Below are 13,287 nucleotides of genomic sequence, written 5' to 3' on the forward strand. Positions count from 1 at the left end.
AAGGCCCTCTCTGGAATGGGGGGAAGATTCCATTTGTTCTGGGTTTCACAAAGAGGCATCAACAAATACAGGTCAGAAACCATTCCATCCACCTTCGAGGGTTCCTACACGATTGCCCGGATTAGTTTCCATATAACCTAATACTTGGGACTTTGCAGTAAGGGGAAGTGAAATGGAATCTTAACTGGGGCATTCTTGGCCCCCATGCCCTACCACCGCCCGTGGGATCCACTGACCCGCCTGCTAGGAGGGTATTACGTAGCAGTCTCACCTCTCTAGTCCCAAAGGGGGTGGCTCTCTGTTGGGGAGAAGGGACAAATTCCCTGTATTCGACACAGAGTCCACAAAACCTCACAGGTTCCAGACAGGCCTGCTAAACTCAAATGTTGGGCTCCGTCAGCTTAATTTCAGAGCAGGTGATCATTGAATCAGTGTGGCTCCACCAGCCTGGCTCCACACATTAAAAGTACTCCCCAAATAACAAGTTAAAATCTGTATCATTAGGCAGAACCACAAACTTAAGTCAACCATAGGGAATTTATAAAAACCAAAGGTTGAATTAAAGACCATAAAGTGTATGGTTATATAAAGCAATAAAGCACCAGGAATCAAGCACTTTCATATGTATTGTTTAATGTGGATCCAGACTGGAATCAATGATTTGGAACACAGCCACTGGCGAGCATAAACCCTTCCCCCATTGCGTCAGTTTCACTACATTACCCTATTTTTCCCCTTGAAGGGATGAAGAGAATCTTGGGAAAAGTCTTATATGCGAGAGTTCTGCTTCGGGAAGAATGAACCCCTCGATGTCAAACCCACAGTCTTGATGGGGTTTTCTTCAGTGTCACTCATGGGGTGCTCTGGATACAGAGCACCAACACTTGCATTTTGAACATTGATCAATATTAAAGCTGCTCTAGCAAAGCAAGTGAAGAAAGAACAAGGCACTAATAACCAATCTAGAGAAGTAATATGTAAGGAATAATATAGGTAAAACAATACACAACCTTATAAGGATAAGGTTGTACACTTTAAAAGTCCTTCCTTGCTAAAGGAAAAGGGGCCCTGCGCCCTTCGAGTCACGAGTCCCACCAGAGCTCTTTGCAGGAGGCTAGAGCTTCTTAAAAAGGTAGTCTGAACAATGGTTGACAAAGCCAATAGGCAGCTGTGTCCCAAAGTCGATGAATAGCAGAAACGTTCGAGCTGATACCCAGGGGAGGCTCCTTGGCCAGAAGTTGACTCATCACGGTCCGGCAAGGGAGGGCTAGGGCAAGAATTCATGCCCCCGTTAAATCCTATGGAAGTCATATTCCCTCCAAAACGTTGGTGGACTCCTTCTGCACCTCCAGAGACACAAATCAAATATCTGAAGTCCCCTCGCCAAAGTGCAGGACAGAGTGAAGAGAATCAGGCCAGCGATATTCTTCATCAGGCTCCTGTAAAAGGGCGCCAAATCCACAGAGCCGCAAGAAGCTTTTAAGAATCCTTTGACGAGAGCCTTTTCTGTTGACTGCTGCTGCAAGTTCCCATCCAGTGTCCATTTCTTTCATCGCCACGACCAAAAACCCAGCAACCAGGTCCTGTGCTGCACCGTGAAGGCATCCACCCAGATGAACTTCTTTGCTGAGGTATTGCATTGGCTTGTGTAATACTTACAAGTCTTGTGTCGATCATATGTGGCTGAGAGGGTGACGTGTGCGTTTGGGAGCTCCCATACCATTCGCTGGAACGCATCTATGGAGCCTTCTCCGACGTCCGTGAACACTTCCTACTAACCTTGAAGTCTGTACTTACTTGCTGAAGAAGACATCCTCTAGAACTCAGACTTTCTTGCATCAGAGCCTTATCCTGACCCGTCTACTGTTAACTTCTAGACAACTTGGGTCCCTCTTCTGCCTCAGAGATCACTCATGCCCTAGAATAGAGAAAGCTGCTGTCTGGAAAAGATAATTGTGTGCAACTTTGATTTCTGAGCAGAATAAGTTAAAGTGTCCTGAAGTTCTTAGTTGCCTTAGAGTTGCCTGTTGCCCCACTGAACAGTCATTTTACTTCGATCAGGGTTTCACCCTTCCAGAAAGTAATGAGTTATTGGTTAATATTCTGAAACTGAAGGAGTTTAAAAGCTTACCAATAGGATTTGCCCTCCTTGAATAGCTGTTGCTCTTCTAAAAGAAACATTGGGCTGCGCTAACCCTGGACTGCTTAAGTGCATTTCTAAAATAGTCAGTGTTCTTAAGTATCCTAGAGTTGCATACTGCCCCTCTGAACAGTCTGCTAGAGTTCTTACTTAACTTTGAATGGTTGACTGCCCCTCTGAAAAGTATAGGAGTTATTTGACCATCTTTCAACTGTGTTATAAAAAAAAAGGTAATACTGGTGTAACTGTATCCATTCTAAACAGAAGAATAAGTTACACATGTTGCAAGGTGATACATGTAACCGTGTTGGTGTAACTAGGTGTTTCTTGAAACTGGAGCACACTCAGTTAACCAATAGGGTCTTCTGCCCTTCAATTTCTGTATTCCATATCTGGAAATAATTTGGTTTTACTCCCCATGAATAGCCGATTGCCATTCTAAATGTGAATCCTAAGGTTCTATGCACCTCGACCTGCATATTGCTGCTTTAAACATGGTTATTCTTGGTTTGCAAACCATAGTATTGTGTTATGAGCTATGATACAGTACTTACCTTTCCAAAGATTCACCTCTGCCTATATGTATATAAAAAAAAATATTTATATACTACACAAGTGTATCCGTGTTTCTTTGGACCGTAACTGTAGTACAATTAATTTGTACCCATCTACAGCCCTCTTTCCCCTCCACCCCGCTTGCACCCTAAACCCCCCCCCCTCTGCCCCCCGCTCTCTCCCAAGATAAACCTGACTGCTCCGTCTACGCTAGCCTTATACGAAGAGTGGAGTTGGTGTACTGCCTCAGGTATAGTTTTATGAAGTCCTTAGTTGGATTTTAGAAAAACAAATTCGTTTAGAGGTGCTTTGCAACTTTCCTCAAGTATAGATGAAAGGAGACGGTATGCAGGAATAAGATCAAATCGCTCAACAGGACCACTGTATTCCTCTTTAAGGGCTATAGTGCCCTTATCAATCAGGAGGGCAGGGTACCCTGCACACCACAGGTAGGTTCAGGGTCCAAGACGTTGGTGTAGGCATGGCAGCTAGCATTTGTTATTTCTCAAAACCTTTCTGAAAAGAGGCAAATTATAAAATTGTGGAAATAAATAAGGGCAAAAAAGTCTAAAGTCTTCATGACCCGCTCGTTTCAGTCCTAAAGATTATTTTTTGCACGCAAGTGAATAACAGCTTGGGGTCAAGTTACTCTTTGCACATGCAACCGCAGCATTTTAGCACACGCACTGATGAATGCACTTACCCTTAGTTCACAGTCTTCGTTCACAGCGAGATTGCTGGGCTTCAAGTCCTGAGTTAAAAAAAACAATTTCAGCTGAGAATCCAGCCATTATAAAGCATCTCCAAATTTCTTTGGCTTCTATTAAACACGGAATATGCAGGATAGGGTTAACGCCCCAACGCAATAATTAATGGCACTCTACTACTCCAAATAAAAGGTTATGCATCGCAACAGAAATGGTGACATTTTTCCAGGATAAACGATGGATGATTTCATGAAGAAATTGAAATGAACTTACCCTATGGATGATTCCAGCAGAATGAATATACTGTATGGGAAAAAGACAGCAAATTTAGAGGGAGAAAATACACCTCATGTCGTCAATAGTCAGTGGTACTAAGTTACCAATTTAAAACTGAAAACCATTCACGGTTAAGTGTTAACTTACCTTTGGCAGAGCGAGTAGCCAGGGTAGAGTAATGATTGTGTTCAGAAGTAAGTAGAATGCATAAATATGTAACTACTCCAATTATCGCTCACATGACAAGGGACCCGACCCCACCATTAACTAGTTTGAGTGTTAAAGATCTAAAATGGGCAGCAGGGACAAGCATGGAAGACAGATCGGATGACCGTGACGCGTGCACTCCTGGGCCATCACTGGTGACCATGCAAAGATGGTTGAATGCTACCAAGCGGCGACAATGAATAAGCAAGAGTAGGGAAAAGGTTGCGGCCCTCACACTTGAAAGCATAGAAGAGATTAGTTTAGAATGAGTGTGCCGTTCGGTACAAACGCCGAAATAAGAAGCGAGAGCAAATGTAAAAAGCAGTTGATTAGTAACAACCAAAAAAAAGCAGCTACTCTGAATACAGTCTTAACCTCGAAAGAAGACACTTCAACTTGTGCCGAGTTATTGGAAATCGGAGACATTTAGTTTAGCACCGACGCATGTGGGAGGAATATTTTGAACATTAATTTAGGTTACAATAAGTAGAATCTTTATGGGGGTCAAACATAATCAACACTAGCCCCTAGTAACTGTTGCAGACGCTTGGCCTTAGTCTTCCAAGTCTTCATCAGGACACATGGCAACGTGCATAAAAGGCAAGGCATTCGTCATGTGCAGCACAAGCCAGAGTCTGGACTGTGTTACTGGCAGCACTGGTCCATTGACTTCTTGAAGCACACTGAACCAGTGCGACTGGAGTTTCTAGGAGATAATGGTGGAAATGTACATTTACATGCTCGATTGCTGGGAACCCGAGAGCCACTAAGCCGGGACAGAGAGAAGGGCAACCATAGCTGGGGCGAGGGCTGGTTTCTATCCCCATTTGAACGCGTAGCAATGGGCAGATGTTGCCCCAATCAAATAAAATGCTGCTATGACTCTATTCAGCTGTAGTGTTAATTTCTATTGGCTGGCTGATGCAGCGGAAACAAGCACTTCCGCTTTGGGAGTACAAGTGAATCACTGTAGGAAGAACATGACAATTCTGATTTCAATTCCTGTTTTTAAACACCATTTAGTTTATTTGCTTATATAGCGCACCAAACCCAGAGGCATCTTTGCACCAGTACACTATAAACAGACCAGCACCAAGTGTCTGTATTTCACAGGTAGGATATAGGCCCCTCAAGGTGTTCAGATATCGCCAACAATTTAAGTTGCTTTTAAACATACAGCAGGGTATTCTGCTGGAGCATTTGTAGAAAGCAGTAGTGCCCGACCACGATTTACTTTTATGCAGCATCCAAAAAAGTAAGCCAGGTAAGCAGGGGAATGCATGCCAACGTTGTGTTAGGGGGTGAGGGGGGGCAGGGGGTGGGTAAAAGCTATTTTGGAAACAGAGCGTCACAGTGTCATGCTCCAACATTGGAACACATGTTAGTAGCACTTCTAAACCCATGGTGTTAGTAGCAATGCAAGCAGGTTTTTCTGTGCGGATAAAAAGAGGAAACGGACCATCGCTGTCTCCATGTAGCAGTTGGACCCAAATTGGTGAAGTCTACTCCGCACAGTAACCCAAATATGCATCGGTCTACAGGCATTCCCAATGAGGGTTGCAAGAGCCCCGACACACAAAGCAGCGCGGTCTCCGTCCAGCCAAATCAACCAACGTTTAGAGAAGATACTTGGGAGAATACACAATGCAGTTAAAACACTTGTGCACAAACTTGTAAAGTCAAGTACAGATTTTATCTCGTCATTTGTAGAGCGCACCAAACCCCGCTGGTTACAGTACGCACATTTTCGTAAAACGTATGGAGACAATATTGCATTAGGCGTGGGTTAAGGCGCGTCTTCATGAAGCAGAAGGAAAATAATAGACATGCATTTTCTGTGTTCAGTTGATACCTTGGGCTACATAATTTTTTTTTTTTATGAGTTCGGTTTCCAAGCGCAGATCTGGTATTCGAACCTCTGTTGCTCTGCGTGGTCTTGCTTCCAAATCTAGCACGTGGCCCCTGTGCTAGCCTCCATTCATTATTATTTAATGGCCAGTGATTACAATTATTGATGGAAGGTTATAAGTCAAGTGAAGTTTTGAGAACTTTACGGAAGGTCCAGAAGGATGGTTCCGCTCTTAAATGTGGCATAGTGCATGCCAGTGTTTTACAGCCACTACGGGCAAGCTACAGCCCCCGGCTCTTTGTAGTTTGAATCTGGGGATAGTGAGAAGGTGCGATTAGGAGGCCCGGCCGGGTCAGTTGGAGTGAGAGTTAATAAATGTTCTAGATAAGTACCTAGGTGCAGCGTTTGAGATGCATTTGTGAGTTGTAAACAGACAATGCTCACAAAAGGGCAGCCAGTGAGCATTTCTTCTGGTTAGTGAAATATGGTCTTGGAATGTTCAAGGCTGCTCTTCCAGCATTATTTTGAATGACCTGTAGTTTTTGTTGATGTTGCAGGAGGTGGAACATTACGAAAAGGGAATTATAATAGTCTAGAGACGATACAGGCTCTTGCCATTTTAACACAGCCATCAGTGGTAAGAAAGGGTCTGCACGCACTGATGAGTGGTCCCATAGGCCACGGAGGATGCGATCGAGTTTACCTGTCTTGTTATTGAGAGTTACTAGTCCAAGTAAACCCCCAGTGTTTCCTTGTAGACTGGGATGGTAATACCATGATTGATGAAGGATTTGTATTCTTCATCAAGTCGGTTTACTGTGTGATCCAATAACGAGTAGCTCAGTCTGGTCCTCGTCTAAACAGAATGTAATGCCATCCAAGCCTGGATGGTGATAGACTTTACAGAGTGAGTTGGATTCAATCATAAGAGCCTAAAATTGCAAGGAGGATTTGGGTAACGTCCGCATACTTAGTATAGGAGATACCCTAGGTGTCGAGGAAGAGAGGATTTGTGAAGATATTGTAAAGTGTGGGAGAAACACAAGAGCTTTGGGGAACTCCGTAGGTGACTAGAGCTGCAGGGGCTGATGCAAATGAGCAGAAGACCCTCGTGGTTCTGTTTAATAGAAAGAAAGGGGTCCAGGCTGTTGCTTTAGTGGCGAAATGGCCTCCTGAGGATAGGTGTAGGCAAAAATCAGCCCTGGTACTGGATGAAGCTTACCGAACCGTAGGGGGGTATTTATGCCTGCATATTCATGCCAGATAATATTAGCTAGCCAATGTGCTGCACATTAAACATGCATACTTCCTGCAGATTTGAAAGCAGCAGTCGGCACGGCCTGGCAGATTTGAAAGCAGCAGTCGGCACGGCCTGGCAGATTTGAAGTATCATGGACCAGTTACTATTGGGGAGAATTTCCTTAAGCTCTATAGTTTAGGGTTCATCCTCTGCAGAACTTTTGGACCACAGTGCAGGCCCTTATGCTCTTGCACATGGAAGGGTGGAATGCCCTCCCCATGGGGCTCATGGCGGTTTACTTGGTCCCCCTAAAGGCAGTCTACCACAGCAGGTCTTATTACGGATGTGTGGAAATTTGACTGCCTTATCCCCATCCTACGCAAGCTACGTTGGCTACCTCTCCAGGCCAGGATAGTCGTCAAGACAGCAAGTATCATCTACAAAGCAGTCACAAGTAGCACACCAGCGTACCTGGCATCCATCTACAAAGCAGTCACAAGTAGCACACCAGCGTACCTGGCATCCATCTACAAAGCAGTGTCGAGTAGCACACCAGCGTACCTGGCATCCATCTGCAAAGCAGTCACAAGTAGCACACCAGCTTACCTGGCATCCATTTTCAAAGCAGTCACAAGTAGCACACCAGCGTACCTGGCATCCATCTACAAAGCAGTGTCGAGTAGCACACCAGCGTACCTGGCATCCATCTGTAAAGCAGTCACAAGTTGTACACCAGCGTACCCGGCATCCATCTGCAAAGCAGTGACGAGTAGCACACCAGCGTACCTGGCATCCATCTGCAAAGCAGTCACAAGTAGCACACCAGCGTACCTGGCATCCATCTACAAAGCAGTCACAAGTAGCACACCAGCGTACCTGGCATCTATTTGCAAAGCAGTCACAAGTAGCACACCAGCGTACCTGGCATCCATCTACAAAGCAGTGTCGAGTAGCACACCAGCGTACCTGGCATCCATCTGCAAAGCAGTCACAAGTTGTACACCAGCGTACCCGGCATCCATCTGCAAAGCAGTCACAAGTTGTACACCAGCGTACCCATCTGCAAAGCAGTCACAAGTTGCACACCAGCGTACCTGGCATCCATCTACAAAGCAGTCACGAGTAGCACACCAGCGTACCTGGCATCCATCTACAAAGCAGTGACGAGTAGCACACCAGCGTACCTGGCATCCATCTACAAAGCAGTGACGAGTAGCACACCAGCGTACCTGGCATCCATCTACAAAGCAGTGTCGAGTAGCACAGTAGCGTACCTGGCATCCATCTGCAAAGCAGTGACAAGTAGCACACCAGCGTACCTGGCATCCATCTACAAAGCAGTGACAAGTAGCACACCAGCGTACCTGGCATCCATCTACAAAGCAGTCATGAGTAGCACACCAGCGTACCTGGCATCCATCTACAAAGCAGTCACGAGTAGCACACCAGCGTACCTGGCATCCATCTACAAAGCAGTGTCGAGTAGCACACCAGCGTACCTGGCATCCATCTGCAAAGCAGTCACAAGTTGTACACCAGCGTACCCGGCATCCATCTGCAAAGCAGTGACGAGTAGCACACCAGCGTACCTGGCATCCATCTGCAAAGCAGTCACAAGTAGCACACCAGCGTACCTGGCATTCATCTACAAAGCAGTCACAAGTAGCACACCAGCGTACCTGGCATCTATTTGCAAAGCAGTCACAAGTAGCACACCAGCGTACCTGGCATCCATCTACAAAGCAGTGTCGAGTAGCACACCAGCGTACCTGGCATCCATCTGCAAAGCAGTCACAAGTTGTACACCAGCGTACCCGGCATCCATCTGCAAAGCAGTCACAAGTTGTACACCAGCGTACCCATCTGCAAAGCAGTCACAAGTTGCACACCAGCGTACCTGGCATCCATCTACAAAGCAGTCACGAGTAGCACACCAGCGTACCTGGCATCCATCTACAAAGCAGTGACGAGTAGCACACCAGCGTACCTGGCATCCATCTACAAAGCAGTGACGAGTAGCACACCAGCGTACCTGGCATCCATCTACAAAGCAGTGTCGAGTAGCACAGTAGCGTACCTGGCATCCATCTGCAAAGCAGTGACAAGTAGCACACCAGCGTACCTGGCATCCATCTACAAAGCAGTGACAAGTAGCACACCAGCGTACCTGGCATCCATCTACAAAGCAGTCATGAGTAGCACACCAGCGTACCTGGCATCCATCTACAAAGCAGTCACGAGTAGCACACCAGCGTACCTGGCATCCATCTACAAAGCAGTCACGAGTAGCACACCAGCGTACCTGGCATCCATCTACAAAGCAGTCACGAGTAGCACACCAGCGTACCTGCCATCCATCTGCAAAGCAGTGACGAGTAGCACACCAGCGTACCTGGCATCCATCTACAAAGCAGTGACGAGTAGCACACCAGCGTACCTGGCATCCAAGTTCCACATATCCGATGGCACCCGCTCCTTGTACAGTAAGATGAAAAACCAGTTCAGGTCACAACTCCTTCACAAAGAGAGGTCCCGCAAACAATCCTCCTCTTGAGACGCACCCACCCTCTGGAATTGATCCAGATATCAGCCAACAATGCCCCCTTAATTCTCCAGTTTCACACATCTCTCAAATTGTGGCCTTTTCAACTCTGACACCAAGGACTCGATCCAAAGGAGGCGTAGACCGCAACAACCAGTACCGTGCAGCTAAAATATGGCGGCCTAAACATTGGCTACCCACACCCTGTATAGCATTCCACTGCTCTAGTGCTAGGGGCATGCTTTAAACAAAAAGGACCAAGGTCTACCTCAGGTTTCTACAGACCAAGTGGTAGACAGACCGAGAGAAGCCTTTGGGCTATGTAGCGCAAGGACGTCCCTTGATGGAGTACCACAGAGGCATCTCGCACAAGGAGGGCTGATGCACATTCGTCATTTTGGGTGACAGTACAGACTGGAATGTCCCATTGAAAGCAATCGAGGAATGTGCAAAACAAAATCTTTCCCCAACAACGCCTACCCGCAGGAACGACAGGTGAGGCTAGGTATGCAGTGGTTCCTTGGAGGCATAAAGAGGGCGGAGACTCCACCAGAGATCTCAAGGTGGGAATAAGAGAAGCAGTCAGACCCAGATGGGGCCAAGAGTAAGACACCTCAAGGTGATGTGCAAGCCAGACAGATACAAGCAGGCCGAGAGGGGGGCCAAGAGAAAGGCAACCACATCAGTACCAATCGACATCCCTGGAGGGGGTAGAGGCGACGAAAAGGTAAACTGTGTGCAAGCGAGGTGACATTCTGTTCCAATTTCGAGTTAATAGTGTTGAGATGGATTTCCAAAATTAGCCCTGGGGCACGAGGACACTTTGGGGGGGCCAACCTACACAATCAAGGTAGGTTGCAAAGCGTCACGGCTTAACCTCAGAAAGGGTGCGAGTGTGGACAAGGGCTACAAGTCCATACAGAGCAACACCAAAAATGCCAATAAGAATAAACATTCAATTATTGGATCTTTAAAATACACACTAAGCAAGTAAAACCTTCAATTAAATATTGTCAAACCAAAGCTAACATGTATACATTCACCATTAGAAATAGAATAGCATTTGAATCAAAGGCCAGTCCAACACAGTTAAGTACTCAAATACCTTACAAATTGAAGGAACACTTCAGGATATGATATGGCATTTATAATGCGCCTATACACAAGTGTTTCAAGGCGCGACGAGGCAAGACAGACAGCGATCCTACTAGGCCAGGTCACATTGACATTCCGCAAGTGCAGGGGGGGGGGAGGGGGAAGGGGGCAGTGCAATGCATAGGATAACAGTAAAATAAATAAAGACAAAAAAGTACGGCCAGCTGGTGGCAAGTGCAAGGCTAAGAGCAGATATCAGGGGTCAAGTGCTAGTAGGGGCTGTAGGGATACAGAAACAGTCCAAAGTGCAAGGGTTGCCAGGGGGGAATGCAAGTGTGCAACTGGCGGGGAGGGGACCTGGGCCCAAGATCAGAGGGAAGCCAGGTAACCAGTGCAGTTTCAGATTCAACCTGGAGATCAGCAGGGGAGAGGAGGAGAGAAAGCAGAAGCAAAGAGGAAGGTCTTGAGGTGCTACCAGAACCGGAGATGGTTCTCTTCAAGTTTCAGAGAGGCAGGGAGGCTGTTCCAGAGGGAGGCCCCAGCTGAGGAAAGGGATCTACCCCCCCACCTCAGTGCTTGGAGAAGCAACTGACCCTGAATGAGTTGGAGGTGAAGGAGCAAAGAGCTCGAGTAGGAATGGTTAGGCAGAAACCTGTGCAGTTCCCTCTGGGACCACTGCAAAAGATTTAGGACTACAGGTGGCAGTAAACCCACTTGGTAGCAGTCTGTACCACACAGATTCACTTAGTAGCTGTGGCTGAGCAGTCAGACTTGCCTCAAGAAGAGTTCGTCAGTATACAGAGTATTTACAATAGGTCAAGAGAACACAATAGAACAAGTAAACACTGACCAGGGCTTGGTGTAAAAGAGATATAATTATTTAAAACCACATCTAGAAAAACACACAGGCACTAATAGTAAGCAATTCAAAAACATGGTCACTAAAAGATAAACACTCCCTTAAAGGAATATTAGACAAGTCTTAAGTAAAGCCCCACTTATTTTCAGACAGCGGTGAGCGCTTAACGTAGATGGCACTCTAATAATTTGTTTTAAAAAGGGAGAGAAAAGCAGAGAATAAATTGAAACAGATCCCAACACTTTTTCACGAACACAACAAGAGAGGAAGGCAAAGTAACACCGTGAATTCAGAGTCAGTAGGCCGTATCCGCTTTAAGAGGATCAAAACGAAATGTGTCCAAGGTCACACGGTTGCAGTGCACAAAAGTCTTCTAACGGTTCAAAAAGGAGTTGGACCAAAGAAAGGGACCAGTTAGAGGGTCAAGGCAGCCAGTCCAGAAGGTTAAGGGGTTATTATTACCTTGTAGCAATCTTTAGAAAGGGAGGCCTGGCGGACACGGTACCTTAAAGTGGTGAGAACACTCCAGCGGGTGCAGTTGTTGCTGGAAGCGGATGCAAGTCGGTGCTTCGTCCAGTGGAAGAAAGGATCTCGTCGGGGAGGAAGACAGGAGTCTGTTGCACTGCTAAGGAAGAAACCAGCCACGGAGTTGCTCAGGTACAAGGAGCGGTCCGTTGATTCGCGGTTCAGTGGTAAGTGGCTATGCGGCCGCCGGGGTGCTTGGCACGGGCAGTTCCACCACAAACCAGTCTGGGGTGAGAAGAAAAGAAGGTAAACTGGTTGTGCCCACCAGTCAGGGGAAGAAGCCTCTCCCGCCGGGAGATCTTCTCTGTCGTCGGGAAGTGGTGAGTCGGTTCTGCAGGGCTCCACCGGTGGTGTCGTCGTGGTAGGTCGGCTCAGCTTCTCTCTCGTCAGATTCTCAGGTCCTGTGGCGACTTCTGAAGTTCCAGTCCCCAAAGCCCTGCTTTTATGCAGCATACCCCCATGCACTCAGCCTAGCTGTCAAACAAACATGCTAAGTGGTGAGCACTTGGGCCAATCACACAAGAGTGCGACTTGAGTTACCAAGGTAACTCAGTCCCGGGCGCCTAAAAGCCCTCCCACACCCCCTGTGGTACCCAGAGTGGCACCACTTTTGGAGGCTTCTGTGGAGAAGCCCGCCAAAAAGTGGAACTAAGGGCTCGACTTGGGTTGGAGTCACAGAAGAGAACACAAACGCCATTTTAGAATTGAGTCCTGGCAAAAAATACCAACCAGCGAATTAATATTAATTAAATAAACCGGCGGTATGTTCGAGGCTATGAGAAGTTGGTAGCCTCGAACAATGGGAAAATCCCATAGGAATATATTTGCGGTCGAATATAAAAAGTAGTATCCACTGCCACCAGCCAAAACTCGATCAGGGGGGATGGAGACGTGCCCCCTCGACTAACAGACCCCGGGCCAATCGAATTGCCCCGACCAGAACGTCCACAAAATGATGGTTTGTACTGGTTTCTGTTAATAATTTGGGACTAGTAAAGCCAATGGTGACTTTACATGCCCTGGGAGACAGTAGTCAGTCCCAGGGTATGGAGTCTATGGTGGGGTGTCACTATGACACCCCTGTGTTACCGCACGGAGGGTGCTGTGTAACACATAGTAAAAACACAAGACCTTATGGAGTAAAGGACCCCATAACCCGGAAAACACATTAATAGTCAACACCATTAATCATGTCCAAGAGTGGGAGAAAAAGAGTCTCACTCTTGGCAGGAGAAAAAAAACAAACTCCAGAAATCCAGCAAAGCTGCTGGGGGACTCACTAGGTTAGGAAA

At 46.7% G+C, this 13,287-nt stretch overlaps 1 protein-coding gene across 2 annotated transcripts in view; it reads right to left on the minus strand.

Annotated features, from left to right (window-relative positions):
- Positions 1 to 13,287, minus strand: part of MAPK11 (mitogen-activated protein kinase 11) — a 69,061-nt gene that overhangs the window by 16,318 nt on the left and 39,456 nt on the right. For both annotated transcript variants that reach the window (XM_069627851.1, XM_069627852.1), the window contains exons 5-6: positions 3,676 to 3,705; positions 3,399 to 3,446 (exon numbers count right to left, since the gene is read on the minus strand). In XM_069627851.1, the coding sequence (XP_069483952.1) occupies positions 3,399 to 3,446; positions 3,676 to 3,705 (78 nt within the window). The remainder of the gene's footprint in view (positions 1 to 3,398; positions 3,447 to 3,675; positions 3,706 to 13,287) is intronic.

This window comes from Ambystoma mexicanum, chromosome 12 (assembly GCF_040938575.1).
Source record: "Ambystoma mexicanum isolate Mex_15411 chromosome 12, UKY_AmexF1_1, whole genome shotgun sequence".
Classification (NCBI taxonomy): Eukaryota; Metazoa; Chordata; class Amphibia; order Caudata; family Ambystomatidae; genus Ambystoma; species Ambystoma mexicanum.